The following is a 20605-nucleotide window of genomic DNA, read 5'->3' on the forward strand; positions in this document are numbered from 1 at the left end:
AAATAATAGCAGTAAAGCTTGTTCATATTTATCATAGTGCATACACTTCTCCAAGTATTACTGAAAAATGTTCAACTGAAGGCATTGCAATTACAACGGTAACGTGTAACGTTACAAGTACCTGCTATACCACGAACAGCTTGGCATACCAGAAACCAAGTGCCTAAAACCGGTCACTAAGCGCTTTACCCAATGCAACTACACAAATACATTAAAACAGTAGTCTTCCACAATAGAAGGATATAAACGTTCCCTCATCTCAGTGTCCCTCATTGAAACGGGCTATACGCACAAACACATTTATATACAAGACTTTTCAGTATTTCGTGTCTGTTGACGCATAATTCTTAGCGCATCATACATGATGCGCTGAGTATGATACCGCTGAGCTTCTTATTTAGGCACGGGAAATTTAACTCTTAGCCTGTAGCAGCGCTTTTTATATATATAGTTTGGCGAGCTTTCATGTATAATATATGCTACGTCTTCTAAAGCGAGCTTGTTGTTGCAAATTATTCATATGTACAATTATTCAATATCCTCTATACTAATTGTGTTTAAACTTCAATAACATTTTCTCTCCACTGTCAAAATAAACATGAACGAGTCGTTCTAATTTTTATAATTGATGTGAAACTGTATTTGGGCTTTACGAGGCTAAACCGACAAAACCATCTTAGTTTAGCAGCTTATACATTTCTCGAGTCCTGGTTGGCACCAGCATGCGCAGTATTACAGTACTACTTCATCCCGGCATTGTAATGTCTGCTTACTTGCCACTAATATTTGTTCATGCAGCCGAAGTTGGTGTTTTTTTGTTCTTGACTCACCCACCGCTATGGCTCTTGTGTGTCTGGCCCTTTGTACAAGCGCGTACGTGCATTACAATGCAAATGTTCATTTTCCACGCATGCGCAAAAGTATACAAACCACAAGCTAGCAAAAAAAAAACTGGATTTATTTGTACTATAGACGCAGAAGGTGAAGCTAACAAGTGCACCAAAACGTTCTCAGTGCCAGGTTTCAACTGCAGTCCTAAATTTAATGCTGGATTCATAGGCGGAGATGAAAACCTCTTTTACCGTAAAATTCAACGGATCCTTATATTTTTTCTTGGACAAGCATATGAGTGCTTTCGAAAGTAATACATTCCCTACTCCCACTTAAGGTCTCGGCAGAGATTGGCGACAACATGGACAGAAATAAGTATACGCTTGTCGCTCATGTATTTTTGACGGTGGCATTCTATGTATTCTGTAATGTTCCTCCACTGTTAAGGTTTACCTTGCGGCACTGAAGTGCAGGACAGCGTGGCTCATCGACTAATATGGTCACTCTGCATCTTATTAGCAATTCTGCAGAATTGGGCAATACTTCCCATTCGCAGCGCCTACTCAAATGCTGCGATGTGGAGTTGTGCCAGTCAAGAAACTTCTCATCGTAAAAATCGCCCACGAGCTTCATTGAAAAGTACTGTCTTCGTTACGTTGTAGCAGGTGCTGCGTTGAAATCGGGGAAGTCCAGTAAATGATTATCTTGAGGCCCGTTTGTGAATATTGTCGCAATACGCAACTATTTTAAGCAACAATTACGCCAAAGTTATTTTACTTAGAATTATTTCATTTTCTAATCTCTCATTCTGTTGCAGCTGTAGGGCGTGAATATTTGCTTCGAAAGCAAGCAGTGCTAAAAACGGGACAAACAAGAAAACACAAGACAGTGTGATGTGTTTGTTCCGTCTTGTGCCGTTTTTAGCACTATTTACTATAAAAACATGTACCTACCAACTAGTTAGCTTAGTCAGGTTAGATTAAATTCCGGCGACTTACGCGCCAGAACGACGAACTCATCATGAGGCACACCGTAGTGGCGGTTCCAGATTAATGTTGACCCACTGTGGCTTTTAGCGTGCACGTGAATCGAAGCACATGGGCAAGCTAACTTAGTGTATCGATACTTAGAGCGCAGCAAGACAGGACAGACGAGGAAGGAACACACAACAGAAGTGCTTGTGTCGCGTGCCCCTTCGTAGTCTACAGTCTTTTGCTGCGGTCTGGGCTTAGATACTGTTATGCAATATCAACTAGACAAGCTGGCAATCCTATAGCTAACTTAGTTGCATTATTGCTTCAAATATCTGCTTAAACATTGTCCAACGCTTACTCGGTATTCCCTTCATTCACTAAATATAGGATCTGCCTTGGAATACTTGAGACTTTGTGTTCCCAAAGAAACACGGGGAAGGCCACACAGAATAAAATTGAATGAAAGTGAATGGAAAAATCAGAAATATCTTCCGTTTAGTTCAGTTTATTACATTAGATGTACCCCGCAGGGGCATTACACTGGGCTTAGAGTATTCGTCTTTTGTCAGAGGTCCCTACACAGATATTATTTTAAAACATTGAAAAGCGCCCAAACAAAGGCGATAAACTTTGTTTATATTTATCATAGTGCATACACTTCTCCAAGCATTAGTGAAAATTTTTTATAGGCATCACTTCCTATTACATAAAGCCCTCAACTAGTCCTCACCCCTGTCATTGCAAATGGTAATGAACGTTGCGTTATTGGGCATGCTCTGGTTTTCACCGAGAAGCAAGTGAATGTTTGCCTGAAGCAAACTTGAGACTTGGTGATCGGCATAGGGCGCCTTCAGAAAGGAAAGCAACCCGTGACCTCGTTTTCAGCAGCCGAGGGAGAAAGCCTGTTGCGGCGAAAGATAGCGTTGCCGCGTTCACCGAGGTGCAGCTGCCAGTTGCTACCGAATACCATGGTTCTTCGCCTCGGCCAGTTAGACGGCAAGCAGCTTCCTAGAGTGAGAAAACGGATAAACCAACGGGCGCGTCAGCGGCAATCTATGGGGCTTCCGCCACCGAAGAGCTGAGAGCCGAGATCTCGTTGCAGATATCGCGAGACGCCATTAGCTGTGTTTGCTGAACGGATGTTTTTGCTGCCTTTGTTTTTGCACTGTTTATAGGAGAACACATGTCTCGGCTTGGTTTGGGCAGCTGCTTACATGGTTGGTGAGAGGTACGGCCTTATCTCTAGTACACATAAGATTCTCGCGCGCAAGTCTAGCTATAATTTATCATGCATCGTGAAAGGCCACCAATCTGAACTTCGTTGTGTCAACGCGCAATAAATCCTAAATGTCATTCCAGCAGCAATTGTTATTCACGTAAGGGTATACGCCTTGCTTGGAATCTTTGTCCACCCTGGATACTCAGAAACTGTAAAACGCAGGAATGCAATATTAGATTTTCAGGGCTAGGACGAATTACGCTAGAGTTACATTAACAGCTTTCTAAGCGGAAGATCTCTGTTTGACAGATTCCTCAGTAAATACAAGATCAGATTAAAACTAAGCTACAACAACGGAATTGCTCTATGCATTAGCTTTCTTTGATAACTTGGAAAGCTTATTCTTTGATAGCTTGACAGCTTAATCCAAATTCTGAAGAGCAGCACAAAGCAAATTGAGAGCATTACAATTGCAGGGCTCACAATCCAGTTTCGCTGCTCCGTCGGTCGCTTTTCAGGACACGAATCCGTTCATAAGTTTTTCAAAAACGGGACCGTCCAGCTGCCTCATCATCAACGAATGTTACGTCTCACGATGGCCAAGGCCATTAATTAGACGTTTGCCACGAGGCCACCCCACCCATCCATCAGCGCCTACCCAGAAGTCAACGCCGCGTTCACACGGACTGCTGACGGTCCACAAAAGGACCCCTGCCACTACTTGACATCCTAAACTAATGATGAAACGAGTGAACGTCAAATTCTACTGTGGGAACGGCTTCGGCCTTGAATTCCTAGGTTGATATACGGTCACATATTCCATACCATCGGAGGTGGGAGTGCTGCGGAACGATGCGATATCATGGCCGGGGCATTGCAACCGATTCGACGATTGCGATTGGCCACGATACAGTCATCAGATTCCCTAGTCGAGTCGCATAGGAAAGACGGCGGTATCAAAAAGGGGACCTGTCATGCAGTGGGACTGACGTGTCCTGATGTGTGAACTCAGACGTATAATAAGCTCCTCCATGGAGAGGGCTAGCATAACTGCAGCCGTGTAACTAATGTAAAATAAATCCTTTTTCTTTCATTCCTACTACCGGACGTATTCGTCGATAGGTTTGGTGAATTCTTTGCCTAAATATCATCACGAGCTGCAACACGAATTACGAAGTCAGTGCGCGCTATAGCGGAAATCGGAAAAGCAGAGGTTGCCCAAGGGGTCCTGAAAATCACATAGCCGGAGTCGACGCGTGATTTGAGCATACCAAAGCGAAAACTTACGACGACCATGATCAGTGGAGGAAATATATAGTTGTGCTTTTTGGCTGGTCCCCTCGTAAATAGATTTTATGAGCCACTAGTGAATAAGCCCATTTGTTAAAAGCCAGGAACATTAAAAACACACCGTCTGTGAAGAGAAGTCACCAGCATTTCGTTTGGTTTTATGGCGGTTGCTATTAGCACACTTAACCTTTCATGTTCCGTGTCGCAGGAATTATCATCGCGTTTCTGAATACCATACTTCTTTTACAGAAGTCTCTTGCAAAAAAAAACCTTCATTTTATGTGCATGCAGGTGATCAGAAGTTGCTTGCAACCATGATGGTTAGTGGTAGCCGTTGCACTGTAATTCTCAGGCCGAAGTGCACTTAATTGTGTTGAGGGAAGAACAAAAATAAAATCTCTCACGGAATGATTCCATCGTCTCTACACGTGAACTCGCAGGAAAAAAAAAACTCCTTTAGCACACAATCATTAGAGATAGCTGTCTACATTTTAAACTGAATTTCGGAGATTAACCGTCCAACAATAAATACCGGCGTTTGGCAAAGTATGAGCAACTATCTTTTTTCACAACAATTAGGAGGTTTTTGTGGCTATGCTCACAAGATGAGATAGGCAGAAGCATTTATTCTTCCCCAAGGACCCATGTATCCTGTGTCTTACTGATGAGTCAACTACGTGTAATAGTAAAAGTAATGATAAGTTTTGAAATGACTAAAAAACTTCGCGGCCTACGCAGGTAGGCCGGAACTAAGATACACGTTTCGTTGGCTTCCCCTTCCCCTTTCAACGCATACGTGTCTAGATTCTGCACCTCAAGCAAAGTATGAACATTTTATAGACCACACATTATGCATTTGAAAAGCGTATCCTTGGCGCCCAGGTGTACGCTAGCAGTAGGCTTCGATCGCACAACATGACTATGCAGTGGGATTAGTGTAGGAAAACTACGTAACGACTAACGGAAAGGAGCTGAAAACGTGCGTGTGAAAGAAATAGCGTTCCTCGCTCATTTTCATTTGGCCAAAGTGTCCCTGAAAATAACACGTCCAGAGGGCCCCCAACAGCGAAGTCCGATCTTCTTGCTGCTGAAGGTCTAACAAGAACTCTATTTTATTCCTGTCGTATATTTATGAGTAGACTTGATTGCATCAATGGGCTTTATATTTCATTCACTTCAATTTTTTCGTGTTATTTGGGACAGTGGCCTTGTTTCGAAGGAAGAAAAAAAAAACAGTGAGAAAATGCCATAACCAGATCCTCTCTTCAACCGCGACAAAAAGCCTAAAGCTATCTTGCGGAAGTTCAACACTGTCGTAGAATAGCCTAAGACATTTTTACCGAAGCGTAAGACTGCCACCATATTGGGCAGTTTAAGCTGTCATTCTGTAAGTGTAAAACTAAAGTGCATGGATGGTGGTAGTACAGTCAATTGATATGAATGAAAATGGTTATATGGATACGCTTGGTGTTACACAGTCACATAAATTTGACGTCACTGCTTACAAAATTGAATAATGCTTCGTGTATCAGCCCATGACTGTGGCGCCTGATCATTGAAATATCGAAGATTGCGTGTCCCTTCCTGGAATTCAGGCTACTATGCTAATGAAAGAAAGAAAGAAACGAAAGAAAGAAAGAGAAAGAAAGAAAGAAAGAAAGAAAGAAACGAAGTAAGAAATGCGCAATGAAGGAAAAAGACGCTGAAACGCAGGTTTCTCGCGAACCATGTCGAACGTGCCGTCCTTGCACCGGTAGATGGAGAAAGAAATAGGAAGAGAAGGAGACAAAAGGAAGAATGCTATTGTTGCTCTGGAGTGACTGATTGTGCTGATCTGCCGGGTGCATCCGCGTCCGGAGTGGTGCTCGTGGGAATAGACCTCGAGAGGAGTGGGCGCATTCTGGCGCATCCCGGCGGCCTCCGCACTCTATGAGCAGCAGTTAAATCGGAAATGAACAAAGTTTCAGTCTGGCAACAGTAAACGCAGCTAGCGCGAGAAAGGCAGACAATAGCCAACTGAGGCATTGCGATTCCCTGTTGCTGTTTGCGCCACGCCTTCCTGAATTCTTTTTTGTTGCTCGAGACGCGTATAGGAATGTCATTAACCTTGTGAACAGCCTGCAATCTAGTTTTCTCCACCGGCCCAACTCCCGCAGAACATATTGCGCAAAAGGACGAGAACCTACAGGGAAAAATAAAAGATCAAGAAAAAAAAATGGCTGTGGCTTAGGTAAGGTTAAGCCCAGGATGCGAAGCATACTAGCCTTTATTTTAGTTGTTGAACCACTGTTTAGCCTGGTGAACTGCTGTTGCTTGGCTATATTTGGTTCGGCTAGACGAAGAAACAACTCATGCATTACTTCTTCGCCTTCAAGAGTGGAACGCGACAGCGTTCCCGTCGACCCGCCAAGGGGTGTAAGACAATGGGCTACAGGGCAGCGACTACGCGCCCCGCATTGGACGCGGTGAGCGTCGAGCAAAGCAGCGTTCGGCGCGGCAACGAAATGTGCGCCTGAGCAAGAGACGCACGCCTTAGAAACAGCGCGTTTCTAAGGCAACACCGCATTCACTAGAGGCGCTTTTGTACCGCTTTGAAGCGTTGTACTCGTGGCTCAGTGGTAGCGTCTCCGTCCCACACTCCGGAGACCCTGGTTCGATTCCCACCCAGCCCGTCTTGCAAGAGTTGAGCCAAAGCCACTTCTCCTCTGTCGTGACGTCACGGTGTCACGTGATTTCATGGTCACCGCCGCGCCTGAGGAGCTGGGTTGAGCCCTCGTAATATGCTTCGCATAAAATTAAGTGCCCTAACGAAAGGAACAAAACAGGAATTATATGAAAAGATACTCGCGCGCCAGCACGACAGTTTCTGGGATGTCGCTTCTTAGGACATCTGCACGCTCTTCCGTAACCACGTTGCACCAAATGCGCTAAGACAGAGTTGCTCAATAGTGTGGGCTTGCTTCAAGCAGCTACCGACTTCCGTCAGAAAAAAAATAAATGATGGAGCGTGGGATACTAGGGGCGGATTCAATACATTCTGCCTGCGTGCTGAGGACAAAGACAGACGCTGAGACTTACTTCAAACAGTTTTGCACCAATCTACGTGGCTTTCTGCTCAACCTCACGTAAACAAAGTTTGGGGACTCCTGGGGATAAAACGTCGTTCTTTTCGTCATTGTAATCGATATGCTGACTTCCGGGCAGGTCCAGCATTTCCGAATATTATTCAACTGAACTAGTTGGTTCATATCTAATACGAGTCTAAACAGTTGTACTGAAAGCAAGGGACAAATGAAGACCAACGAGGATGTCGCGGTCATCATTGTCTGTCTTCGTCACGTGTTTTCCGTTCAGCTGTTTAAACCGGTATTAGCATTTTTACCTACAGTTCCTTTCCCGCCCAGTCTGAGTTTTATGTCACCAAACAGGTTAAGGCAATGCAATTGCCTTCGATGCTTAAGAAAAAGCGAGCCCATTGCATAAACAGAGGACTGATATCTTGAGTTGTAACGGATTGTTCCTTTTTGCTGTGAAAGCGTCAAATGGCCCATTAAGCGAAAAAGCCGGCGTCTGTCGTCTGGAGAAGCGAAACACGGCACCCGAATTGCCATTGTCTGTGACGCCACTTCGCCCTAGTTCTCGCTCTTGGAAGCCTGTGTTATCCACCCGTTCCTCGTGCGCGGAAGATATCGCCTGTGTTTTAACTGCGCTTCGGTAACCACTATAAAAAAATTGGCGTATGAAAAACCACAATAAATTCGAAAAGAAAAGTTTGGCAGTCAAATGTGTTCTTACTAACTATTAATTGCTTTCTTCTGCTTTTCTTTTTATGTTTTTCTATTTTTTGGTCCCCTAGACATCGCCACTGAATCTGTGTGGTTAATGGCATGTTAGAACAGCCGTGGCAAGTACATGCAAACCATTAATACACATACGCAGGTCCACTGAACGACTTTTTTATTAATATTTTAACACTCTATTCGGCAAGGGTAGCTACATGGGCTTGCATATTTGGCGCCTTCTACTTCTTGTATCATAGGCAGAATAACGGGGACACGGAAAGGCCAATCAGACAAACAGATTGGCGCTAACTTTCAACAGCAGATTTAGTTTCAGTTCTCGAAGGCGCACTCATAGTCCTCAAAACGTCCTAAGGCACATGTACATTGCTCAGTTAACATAAACAAAACCTGTAAAGGCAAACGCAGACACTTTTGTGACCACACTGATTACTAGGAAGGTGTCCGTTCAACGTGAACAGAAATAATCGACCTCTTTTTTTTTCTTTTCTTTCTTTCTTTTTACTGGTGCATGCACTTTAATGTTGGGGCCATAACGCCGGATCGTCAATTTTTCGACCCATGAGCCATCTAAGGCTTTCTCCTTAAAACGTTGGCGGTAGTAACTTTCCAACCTACCACTCCATGCTCAAAAGCCGGGTGTCTTATCCACTGGGCTAAACCTCAAGCGGCGACAGCAAACCCGCGAGGAATTCATAACTTGAAGGACCGCTAAGCCGTGTTCGATTAGAGATCAATGTTTTCGCATTCATAGCCTATAAGAAGTGCTTACGTGTTCTCGGAATTTTTTTTTTATTTTCTTATTCGTTCGTGCTATGCTAAGCGCGCAGGACACTTTTTCGGTATAGAATTCCTGGTTCACATATTTAGCAGTTTTAGCCCTGATTTGTGAGAGGTTCGTGAATGTGTGAACTTCCTTGTACCCTCCTCATTTTAGTTGTTTCTCTTTTGGGAGCAGTAACTATTTGCAAATGTATCTCGCTCTGCAGGTGTCTACCTTTTTCCTTCCGGAACTCCTCTCACTGGACGAAAACAGTCAAAGTCACGCTCTGCAGCAGGTAGGTATGCGCACACATCATTATACTGCTGGCATAAAGTGGCTTCCTCGCGAAGTCTCGTTCGTGGGTATTTCATTTCCCATCTTATTGACAAGTCCAATTCTTCTGCTTCCTACAAGGTTATAGGTTATTTACATTTTACGTGTTGTTTTAATTTCAGAGCTGCTTTATTGAGGCGTTTACATTTTACGAAGGCTTGTTTGAACCTTCTCAAGCCATGCGTGTCTGTGGGTGCGTGTTCGTGCTTTGTGTATGTACATGCGCGTGTATGCGTGGGTACGTGAATTGTGAACATGCGTTGCACTGCTATGGTAGACTTCGCCTTACAAAACTCTCCCTGGGTGTCTCTAAGAAGACGAAGAAGAGGCTTGATACCTTTTGTTTAAATACGGATAACCACTGTGAACTAGAGGTCATTCTTGATCCGTTACTTTCTGGGATGTCGCTTTCAGTGCCCTTTCATTAAATAACCGAGTGCACAGAGGGCCCACTGCTCCAAGAGGGAACCCAGTTGGGCCTTATGTCACAAAGAAAATAAAATTATTTCTGAAGGTTACATCCAAATGGCATGGAACCAGTAAAATAACCCGCTCGTGCACAAAGTCACAGGGTTTCTGATTGTGCTCTTCACTCCAGAATTAGTTTTTTTTCAGTTTTAGCGTTATACCGAACGTTTCATCTGCGCTTACGGCAAGGAAAAACACCTGCTTGTGATTGAAAAGCCCACAACAATTTTTATACAGGGCAGGGTAGAAAAGCAATGAGTCGGTCATCAGTAAGTATGTGACAGCGCCTTAGCAAGTAAGAACTAATATTTGCTTAGTAGATTCTGAATTGCTTACTTTGGAGCAGTTGTTGTAGTTGCAGAATTAAAGTCGCAGAGTAACGTGGACCTGACCCGTTTCTTTCCTCTTTGTGCTGCGACAGTCGTTGAGTGCTCGGAATTAGGTTTGCCTTGTCGGTCCGCTCAACCTGTCCATTCCATTACGCTGATGACGACTGTTTTTGTTGTCGACGACACACAACAATGTTTTTGCGATCGTAAGAAGACCTCTTTATCTCTGGCTTCGCTATCACCGCAGAGAGAAGAAACAGCAAAATTATCTACAACTGGTTCTACTGCGACTTGATCCCATATCAGTGAAGCCATGTGCATTTGGGAGCCGAGTGCTCTAACCAATGAACTGTAGCGCAGCAACGGTGCTGGACAGTGCGTGCAAGGGTTCGCGCTCCACCGAGACTCTGAGAGCCATGGCGTCAGCTCATGTATTTCGGAGGCAAGAACGAGCAGTACTGTAGTGGGTAAAGGCCGCTATGACGAAAACCTATTCCAATCTGTTTTCATTACAAATCGACCATTAGCCCTCCCTGACAGGTTTGGTTCGGGTCCAGCCCATATATATCTGGGCGAGCGCCACGCCCTTACGGGCATAGCTCGAGCCATTTTGACCTATCACGGAGGACTAATGACCGATTGGGAAAAAAAACAGATTGGAATACTTTTACGTTATACCGGCCAAGGATTTCATTATGTACGTCATTCTCACGCAAGTGTGCTGGTTTGATTAGGTTGGACCCACTACTAGAAAATGACCAAGGACGTGACATCAGTTGTACTAGAAGGTTTGGCCTCTGAGTTAATTTCTAGGCGCGACCTTCAGAACGAGTCAAGCTTGAAAAGCAAGAAGCCTTTGAGACCACAACGGCCTCCTCGCCTGTGGCCTATATATTACGCAAAACCTGTACTGAAAAAAAATGATGTCAAGGAAATTTGAAATTCGGAGGTCATCTGAAATGTCACACTGCAGTCATGTCAGACAGCTGCTTCGACGTTGCCCTACCGAACCACAAAAACAAGAGATATCTGTATATCGAAATCATAGAATTTATGTAATACAAAACTTTTGTTGCGTGGTTAATGAAATGCTATAAATTTGCCAATTTCATTCCTGCGTCTTTGGCGTAAAAGAATTCGGCGTACGTGCATGTACTCGCCCGTGCCACGCATTGTGACAAACGTGCGAACGCCTCAGAATGTTGGTGAACGCCTGAGAGAGTTAGTTGGCGTTGGCACGATGGAGGTATGCGTGCGATCGTGTCCTATTGGTTTGAGCATCGGGCTTTGATCCATCATTGGGCACGTGATTCTCTTTTTTTTTCATATATAAGCTGTTTCGTAGGACAGCAGCAGCACATAGTCACACCCACCCGCACCCAGCCACATCAAGCACTCGCGGTCGGGAAAGTCCTGGGAGGGTTCGCTACAAGCGGGGATTTAAAAAAAAATTGGCTGTTTAAATTAAATTCTCGCGTTCTACTTGCGAAAACCAGGATATGAATATTAGGCACGCTGAAGGGGGTGGGAGGCTCCGGATTAATTTTGACCATTTCGGGTTATTTACCGTGCACCCAATGCAAGGTACAACGGATGTTTTTACATTTCGCTCCGACTGAAACCTTACCAGTGCGACGCCAAAGGCTTACCAGTGCGACGCCAAAGGCACTAGGCCACCATGGGCGGTTGGCGGCTGTCTCGCCCAAGTTCTCAAAACTTGTTAACACTGACCACAACGGTATCTCATTTTCACGAGACTCAAAAGAAACGAAAGTAAACATGATGCACTAAGATTTTCTGAATGAAATATATTCATATTTAAACGTTAAATCGGCTCGCAAGAAAAGTGAGCATATATAAGCCTATCGACAAACAGCTGCAGCTCAAAGGCTTCAGAAAGCTAAACATTTGATGTAAATAAATTTATCCTACTTGGACAGCGGTATTCTCAGCGTAGTTCGAATTCCACAACACTCATGACTATGTGACACAGAAAGGAAGATGCGTATGCACCGCAAAGAATAAAGAGTCAGAATTCAGTTATCTAATCCACACTAATATTTCCATGCTACCAAGCAAATATAAGTACATTTTCACTATTATAGTATGTATTTATCTTATTTCTTACGTTAAATTGGTACATCTTTTTTTTGATGACCTCAGCCCTTCCCCAAACAAACCGCGAACTGCTGGGTTCTTGTCACGTATCGCGTCAAGACAGCTGAGAATAAAATGGTTGTGTTCCCCATTAAAGCATGCTGCAGTCGCAGTAAACGAGTTCAATGCTCAAAGAGTCGCCGAATTCTGCTGCCTTCTTCTCCCTCTCTCGCCCTCCCTACTCCCTACATCGACAGCCCGTTTCCCCCAAACTCATTGCAGGGTAACGAACTGCATACTTGGGTCTGGTGAGGATATTGATTTTTTTAGTTGTCTTTTTCTGTCTTAACCGTTTGCCCCATTTCTCACAAGGACAGAAACGATACTACGTGCATTACTGCAATAGCTGAGGTCTAGGAACCTCAGTGAGTGAAATTAGTTTCGGTGTGCACCTCTAAACGAGGCGACAATCTTCATGACTTTTCTCATTTTTTTTCACGCATTACCCACTACCAGTTGAGTATGGTAAGAAACCGGACGTGCGTCTGCTTAACCTCCCTGCATTTGCTTCCCTTATCTCTCTCTCTCTCTCTCTTTCTCTCGTTCTGCGCCAATGAATGTCAATAAAAACACGCCAAGGCGTTTTAAACTTGCCTAGTCTGTTTACGCAAGACGCACCCACGCAGGTTGGTCAAACAGGCTGTTCTAGAATAACTGGCGAGTCAGATATTTTTTGCTGCTCATTTTGCATTACCCTGAACCCAATCTCAAGCACTGATTGTGTCCAACGCTCGTTCTTGTTGACGTTGGCACTGAAAAATCTAGAGTTCCGATTGCCTTTGCACATGGCGCGCATGTGTATAACTTTTCCTTTACAACTGTTGCCGCGATATTCGTTTCTCGCGTGCGATATTCTTTGACTCACCATTTTCGAAAGAAGATGCAATTTGCATTCATGTGTTTCTTCTTACTCCTTTTGCTCATTTTCCTGGCTATTTGTACATAAACGTGCTCGACTTAGCTGCGCTGCTCCAGCAGTCTGGGCACGCACCTGCAGCCCGTTACAGTGGCGACGTTGTTTGGTGTTTTTGGTAGTACTTCGACTCTCACATTCAGCCTTTGTTGGATGCCTATGATAAGTCAACTGAGTAGTAAACAGTGACTTTGATGGAATCTTTCAGTTGCGACACAAGGCAGCGTTGTTGGATGGATCGATGAAACATCTTTGTTGAGGTTCATCGGAACGCACACTAGCACGTAGCCAGCCGCTCCCACGTAAGGACAGAAAGACCTAGGCTCTCTGCCACGACGCGGGCCCGTTGGACTGCCCATAGTTGGGCTTCCAAATCGGGACTGCATAGGGCTGCCTCCTACTAGGACGGCATAACGTCTTCTTCGCCGCGCAACGCGGAGCACTGCCAAAGGATGTGGTCTAAATTGCTCTACCGATTCCGTATCAATCAGCATTTTACATTGCAGCGCAACGCAATGAGACTGCCCACAGAGTGCAAGAAGGAGCCGTTTCGCCTGATAAATATAATTTCTACCACAAGTCAACACTCGCTCTGCGAAACATTCTTTCGTGGCCACTTAAAAGTCAACTCCATGTTTGACGAACCTCCAGACACACACTGCACAGAATATATTGAGTATAAATACGCCAAATACTTCATCAGTCAGTATTGTAAAGCATAAAATACACTTAGAATTATTGAGGGTTTTCTCATTCTGATTGCCGTGTTTGTTAGGATTGCCTGTGTTCGTGAAGTCTGAAGCACAAGCGAGAAATTATACCCGTCATTCCCTTTTTACTGCAACAGCAGTTAAGTGCTTGAATTTTGTCTTGCCTCGTCCGTCTGTCCTTTTTGTTACACGCAATGATGATTTCTGTCTTCGTCAAACAACCTTACCATCTCCAGCATAGCCATTGCTACAGCGTGAAGAAAAAGAAAAGTTCTCCACAACCACCTCCACCGTGACGTGAGCCTTCGCCAAGTCAAGCAATATGCATTCTGGGTGTTGAGCGCACTAAGCACTGAGCGATCGCGCAGCGACAGTGCTGGACAATTAGTGCAAGGCATTGCGCTGCGCACACATTCTGGGAACACTACTGGCTGTGCATGTATTGTCAAGGCCAGAACGAGCAATGCTGTAGCGGGCGTGGATTACATTATGCGGGCATCACGTAAAAATTGTTCATGACAGGATGGCGGTGTGTTCGCGCGTAACGCTTCGTTGTGATTTTCGTCAAAACAGCGTCGGTGGCTCAGAGGATGTGTGCATGATAATGAAGGGGATAACTGTCTAACAAGGCACATGCCCACAATATAGGACGCACCGAGAATAAGCTCGTAGGTGAAAAACAGGGTCGAAAGCATCGACATCGTCAAAGCCACCCACGACGATGCAATGATAACGCCACATTGTTTGTACAGCAGCTCACAGGATTCACAGCCGCCAAGTGCGCTTTAAAGCAACAATGCAAAATCAGAAAGAAACGTACAGTTTTATTAAGCCCCAGGCACGAACTTTAAAACGTGTCATTGAGCCTAAAGAAGTGTGCAGCCTTCAACACAGCAACTGCCTCTTCACTGGCGCCCCCCCCTCCAAAAAAAAAGAAGAACTGGATTGAGAAATTGTCTAAGGAAAGCAAATTTCAAGGTAACTTCGAATAACATGCTGGGGTTGCGTAGGATAAGGTGTTTGGACGTTGTCGTACGTAACAATGAAAAGAAAGAAATGTGACTGTTTTACAAACAAGAAATACTGAACTTAACGTACTTTACCAGGTTTATCTGAATCAAATATATTTAAACACGGAAATGTGGAACTGCTTCAACAAAATAAATAGATGAAGAAATAACACGTCTAGCGCAATACAGCTGCGATCAAGAGGTTCCATAAAACTATGTATTGTAACTGAATAAATATAGCTCCCTTACAGAGAGGGAGTCCGAAAGTGGCAAGGTGTGTCCGCGTCTATAATTCGACTTACACAAGTTGTATTCCTTTGCCATAGAATAAGAAAGTCGCATACATCGCAAAAAACAAGTCCGAACCTTGTCTAATTCGCACTATTCTTTCGGTACTATGACATAACCGGATTGTTGCATTAAGTGCTGCATTACATACTGTTTATTGTTTTTTTTAACCTTACTGTAAATATAAAGTTTTTGTGCACCCACACCCCTCCCCGTTGAAGAGCGCGTTATAACCACCGTGTTCCCCGTATAGTGGGTGAAGCCAATTATTTGAGAAAGAAGCAGGCAACGGAACACCGAGAAAAGTGCATCTTTCTTCAGTAATTTTTTTCTAAACTTCTACCCATTTTCTGCCAACCGCCCAATTCTTGGACGATCGTGGGCATGTGCCACCTCTGCAGAGGAGCAATAGAAACAACAAAATAAGATGGTGGGTTGACTATGAAAGAATGTTGCTGTCGTTTTAGATGCGATCACAGCAAAACGAATCACTGAAGTCTGCTGCCTTTGTAATGGCCACCTGTGCTCAGTCTCATGTGATGGGAAATCAGCCGAAGACACAGTGTAGCTCAGGCTTTTTGAGTACGACTGACCAGTGCGATCATCACTGACTGTTTGTCGCACAAGTGCATACGCAAGGAGTATCCACTTGTAATGAATTTTCAGGATAATCCAACTTTCGACATATTCATTCGCTAAGTGTGGGACAAAATACATTTGCGTTTTAATTACTTTAGTGCGCCAGCGCATCAAACAGCACTTTCTTAACAACAGTGCATTTTACCGCAACTTGGACGAAGCACATCTCGATACCAGTGCCATCCTCAGAATTCTTTCAAGTGAATATGCGTTGCATACTCATTGCATACGATTCGTACACCTAAATCTGTTGTAAAACAATTGTTCGAAAGCTTTATTGTTTAAGTTTCTTTGATTAGTCAATTATGCATTTCGACACGCACACGAAAGCACGCACACACACATGCACCCGCGTAGCTCTGGTATATGCCGGACTGTCATAGAGCTGTCATTGCCCTTGAAAGTTTTTTGGGGGTGGGCAATAGAATGCGATGCGCTCTGAAAGCATGCATGTGCGGGCGCAACTTGCTTCCAAAACACGGAAAAACGCATCAAAGAACGAAGAAAGTGTTCTTTGTGCCCCTCGAAGAGAGCACCTCCATTCGTGATTTACCACGTCATTAGAGAGTGATTATTTGCGAGTTCATGGGCTCGATTCTCGTCGCTATAGTGTCGCTATAGCATTGCAGCCTGCTGGGAAACTAAACCTGCGCACGAAACGTGGACCATTGTCTGGCACGGGCTTCGTTAGCGCGAATTGTTGGTCACGGCTTCTTATTTAGCGTTTGCCTGGATACCTTGTCCCGTATGTGGTATTTCGAGCACGTCCATTGTGAAAGCAGTACTTTTCGGACTGTGGCTCTTCGTTGCTTTATTATGTCTTCGCATCCTCGAAACAGCGCTAAATGAGGCGTATCACGCAATATCACAATTCCGCGAGTATACACGTGCGGAGAATAGAGAACGCATCAACGGCTCTGTGGACCACTGTCGCCTTTGTTCATTCACTGGCTGAATATAGATCGCTGGTGAGGCGACTCCAGTCGTCCCTAATTCAAGCTTTCTTGACGTCTGACTTATGTTGCCAGTGACATCAGCCAACGTATCCTATGATAAGCCAGTTGGGCGATTCCATGTTGCTTAGTGCAGTAGCCCCCCAAAACGATTCTGAGCACATGCGCGTGAGCCACGAAGTTTCTCCTTTACTTTGTGGTTTGATGGCAGTGATGCTGCGACAGGCGGGGTTAGCCTGGCATGCACGACCGGCAACTATTCCGCCTGACCAAAGCTCGTACGTTGTTGGCAAGGGTGTGTCACCAGACGCTGATCAACTTATAGTATACTTATAGCAGTGCGACATCAGACAGAAAAATAAGAGAGACGAAGGAAATGGAGAGGACAGATGCGCTGTCCTGTACAGTGCATGTCCTAATTGCTTCGGCTAGCTCTTTACGTGTGTGTGTGTGTGTGTGTGTGTGTGTGTGTGTGTGTGTGTGTGTGTGTGTGTGTGTGTGTGTGTGTGTGTGTGTGTGTGTGTGTGTGTGTGTGTGTGTGTGTGTGTGTGTGTGTGTGTGTGTGTGTGTGCGTGCGTGCGTGCGTGCGTGCGTGCGTGCGTGCGTGCGTGCGTGCGTGCGTGCGTGCGTGCGTGCGTGCGTGCGTGTGTGTGTGTGTGTGTGTGTGTGTGTGTGTGTGTGTGTGTGTGTGTGTGTGTGTGTGTCGCACTGCCCAGGCAGAGCTACGCATTCGCTCCAACTTGTGCCCCTTTGAGTCATTGTCTACGAGGAAGGCAATCCACAGGCATAGAGCTTTTCCGAACATTCCTGGCACTGCAGAAAACCCCAGGAGCTGAATCCACAAAGATTTTCGTTCGTCAGTAATGTTTGCAATTGGCCGGCCGCCTTCGCTAATTTTATGTCCAACATCGTGACGGGCCGGAATTCGCTCATACGAATAATTCTAGCGTAAGTGCATGCGTTTCCTAAATATGGGACCAAGGGCCCTACAACGCCGAACTATCGCAATCTGTTTTTATTCTAATCTCCTGACACCAAATTACGTTACCTCCGACGCAAACATCGGGCGGTGACCCGCAGCTTTGTTTTAAAAGCCCAATGAATCGTAGAATGTCCCTTTTGTTTGCTTTCACAGCGAATAATATTGGCCGCATTGAGCAGTTTTTCTTATCTAATTGACAAGAGGCGAGGAGCATGCTCAAGTGGAAAGGGTTTTGACGGGGCTGAGTCAGCGCAGTGAAGATAGATAACTGGATGAGAAGGGCAGTACCGGCTTCTGCTATTTGTCCGCTTCGCTTAGCTTGCGGTGGCTGGTCGAAAATCATGGTGGCGTGCAATGGAAAGCTAAAAATGCCGCTAAACCGGATCCTCAGCAAAGAATTAATTGGCAGAGCGATGTCATATACGTACCGAAATGGTTCGATAACGTTATGCTGCCACATAAAAAAAAATTATTAAACGCAAATAAATCCGTGCTTTACGTCAGCTCCGTGTAGCCAGTATCTGAGTGATTGGTGGGCAGCCATCTTTTATTCCTTTCGGAACCGGGAAATCTCCAGCTATCCACCAAAAAATTCAGTTTTGTTCGGCATATTATTGCAGCTTTAACGTGTTCACTTTGACGCGGTGAGCTTTAGCGTTTTTGATATCGCGTGGCACACACCTGAAGTGGGCGCAGCCCGAAAACTTTTGACCAAAAGCAGAGGGCTAATGGCGAAACGGCGTCGAATCAGGAATAATTATTTTTCTTTTGTTCAGTCTACTCATACGTAATCAATGTGTACACGTCATATCAGAGGGGGAGCTATCCAAGTTTTCGTGACGTCGCGTGACAGGCAGGCGAAGTAGGGGTGGCCCAGACATTTTTCAACCAACCATGGAGAGCTGATTGCAGAATTGCAATATAAAAAAATTAGAAACGTTTTACGTTATAGCGCTCACGGTCTTGACAACTGGTTTGTTTTCTTTCGTCGAAACCATGTTCTGTTTAAAGACAGGTGTCGCTAGGATAGACATTCGAAGGGCAGGGGTGTTTGTGGCGATGTAAATAATTCTTGCTGGGTTTTATAGTAAGCGCTAGCAAAAATACAAAACAATTTTCAGTAGTGAATGCAAAAGAAACGTGGAATTATTAGAGTGCAACAAAATTAGCTATACAATAAACCTTTCGCGAAAATGAAGATTCGTTTGATTGTTCGATCATTAGTGAAGCCTTGCGGAATATGTGCTGCACTTTTCGCTTACCCCTCCTGGGTGTCGCTGCAGACCAAGGCCGAATTCATCAAGCTTTTTTGTTCATAAATGATCTTACCCGTTGGCGAGTAGCCTTCGGTAATGATGTGTCCATCATTACTATTGGCTAGCACTTGCTCCCACGAGCGTTTCTAGCGTAAAATCACTTTTGCAAATGCAAGCCCCCAATATTTCATCTCGCACCAAGGTTTACAGTATAGACGTTGTTAATCTACACTCTCTTCGGCACTTGTTGGCGGAGTCCGCATAGAGACGTCGGGTTTGAAGAAGAGGTAGCGGACGAGACAACCACGACGAGCAAATACGGACAGCAAGCGTGCACAAAAAAACTGAGCACTATCGCAGCTGTCCCCTGTTCCGCCAGTTTCCCTACAGTCCCCGGCAGAATATAGTTGCCACCAATATAGGCTTTACATGCAGGGTGTGAATTTTAGCGAGCCGGTAATACATGTTAACTTCCTAAAGCGCGCTACTGACGAGACCTAGATGAAGAAACAAGTGGAAAAAACACGACGCTTGGACTGTTTTACGTGTTTCTTTGCCTCGGCCCATCAGTAACGCAATTTAGCAAGTTGTAACTTGTATAATCATTGCAAGCTCTGGTCGATACAAAATGTACCAGCTAATTTTAGCTAATGCTTAATAATATGGAGCCACTGGCGTATGCGATCAAATGCCTGTTCTTGGTATTTTTGTGGGGCATGTTGCACTCTATTCTGTATTCTGCTTAATTGCATAATTAAGTAAAACAAAATAACGAACATAGCAAATAACGATTTTCGTGCAAAGCGTCCTGTAAGAATGTTATAGAGTGGCTTAGAAAACATATAATTCATCAGCTTTGAACTCCCTACTTGTTACGTAATCATTTCCTTGCGTCCTAAAGAAAGCCAGCCAAATACCAAAACTAAATAAAGAAGGTACGAACATGCCTGCTTACGCGCCCCGAGTATTAACGATGTTTTTTTTTTTGTTCGCACTTGACCGGAGAAGGGGAACAGTGGGGGAGGGGGTGCACAGGTCACACGTCATTTTCTCCTAGGTACCCTGGTACACAAAAATTTGGGGGGAGGGGGGCACATGCTCGCTGTAGCACACGGCACTGAGAATAACACGGTTGTCGGTATCTTCCAGCCTGTACGCTGAATCATCGTAACACTCTGTTGTTGAGCAACAAATTGAGCAGAAGGCATTACCGACATTAACACCTGGATGCAAGCTCTACGCACTGATGTTCAAACGGCCACTCGGGTGGTAACTACAGATGCCTCAGTTGAACGCATGGATAGCCAGCCGCCTCGCTCATCTTCTGGAGGCTAAAGCCTCCATCCTAGCTCGATGGAAGGGGCAGCGCCTAAACCGTCGCCTCAGAAGCAAGATCTCGAAACTGAACACAGCCATCGAGGAACATTGTCAAATCCTCAGCCGGCAACAATGGACTGAGCTGTGTAACACGGTGGATGGACAACTTCATCGCCCTTCCTCGTGGCAACTCCTCAAACATCTGCTTGATAATACCACCACCCGCACCACCCAACAGGATCGGCTGCAGAAGCTCCTTTATACGGAGACCCTTAAGCAAGGTCCACAACAGGTGCTTGACTACCTCTGCACCAGATATATCTCCAGGGGACAAGTCAGTCCACACAGCAATTACATCGGTAGCCCCAACCCT

The 20605-nt window shown here is 44.9% G+C and overlaps 1 protein-coding gene across 20 annotated transcripts in view; it reads left to right on the forward strand.

Annotated features, from left to right (window-relative positions):
- The window catches only part of LOC135914247 (uncharacterized), a 623773-nt gene that overhangs the window by 344425 nt on the left and 258743 nt on the right, over positions 1 to 20605 (forward strand). For 16 of the 20 annotated variants that reach the window (XM_070539896.1, XM_070539897.1, XM_070539905.1 and 13 more), the window contains one exon: positions 9104 to 9172. The exons of 3 other annotated variants lie outside the window; for them this stretch is intronic. In XM_070539896.1, coding sequence (XP_070395997.1) covers positions 9104 to 9172 — 69 coding nt within the window. Of the gene's footprint in view, positions 1 to 9103; positions 9177 to 20605 lie in introns of all 20 variants that reach the window. One more of the 20 variants, XM_070539899.1, reaches the window with a different exon arrangement.

The sequence above is a fragment of the Dermacentor albipictus genome, chromosome 6 (genome assembly GCF_038994185.2).
Source record: "Dermacentor albipictus isolate Rhodes 1998 colony chromosome 6, USDA_Dalb.pri_finalv2, whole genome shotgun sequence".
Taxonomy (NCBI): Eukaryota; Metazoa; Arthropoda; class Arachnida; order Ixodida; family Ixodidae; genus Dermacentor; species Dermacentor albipictus.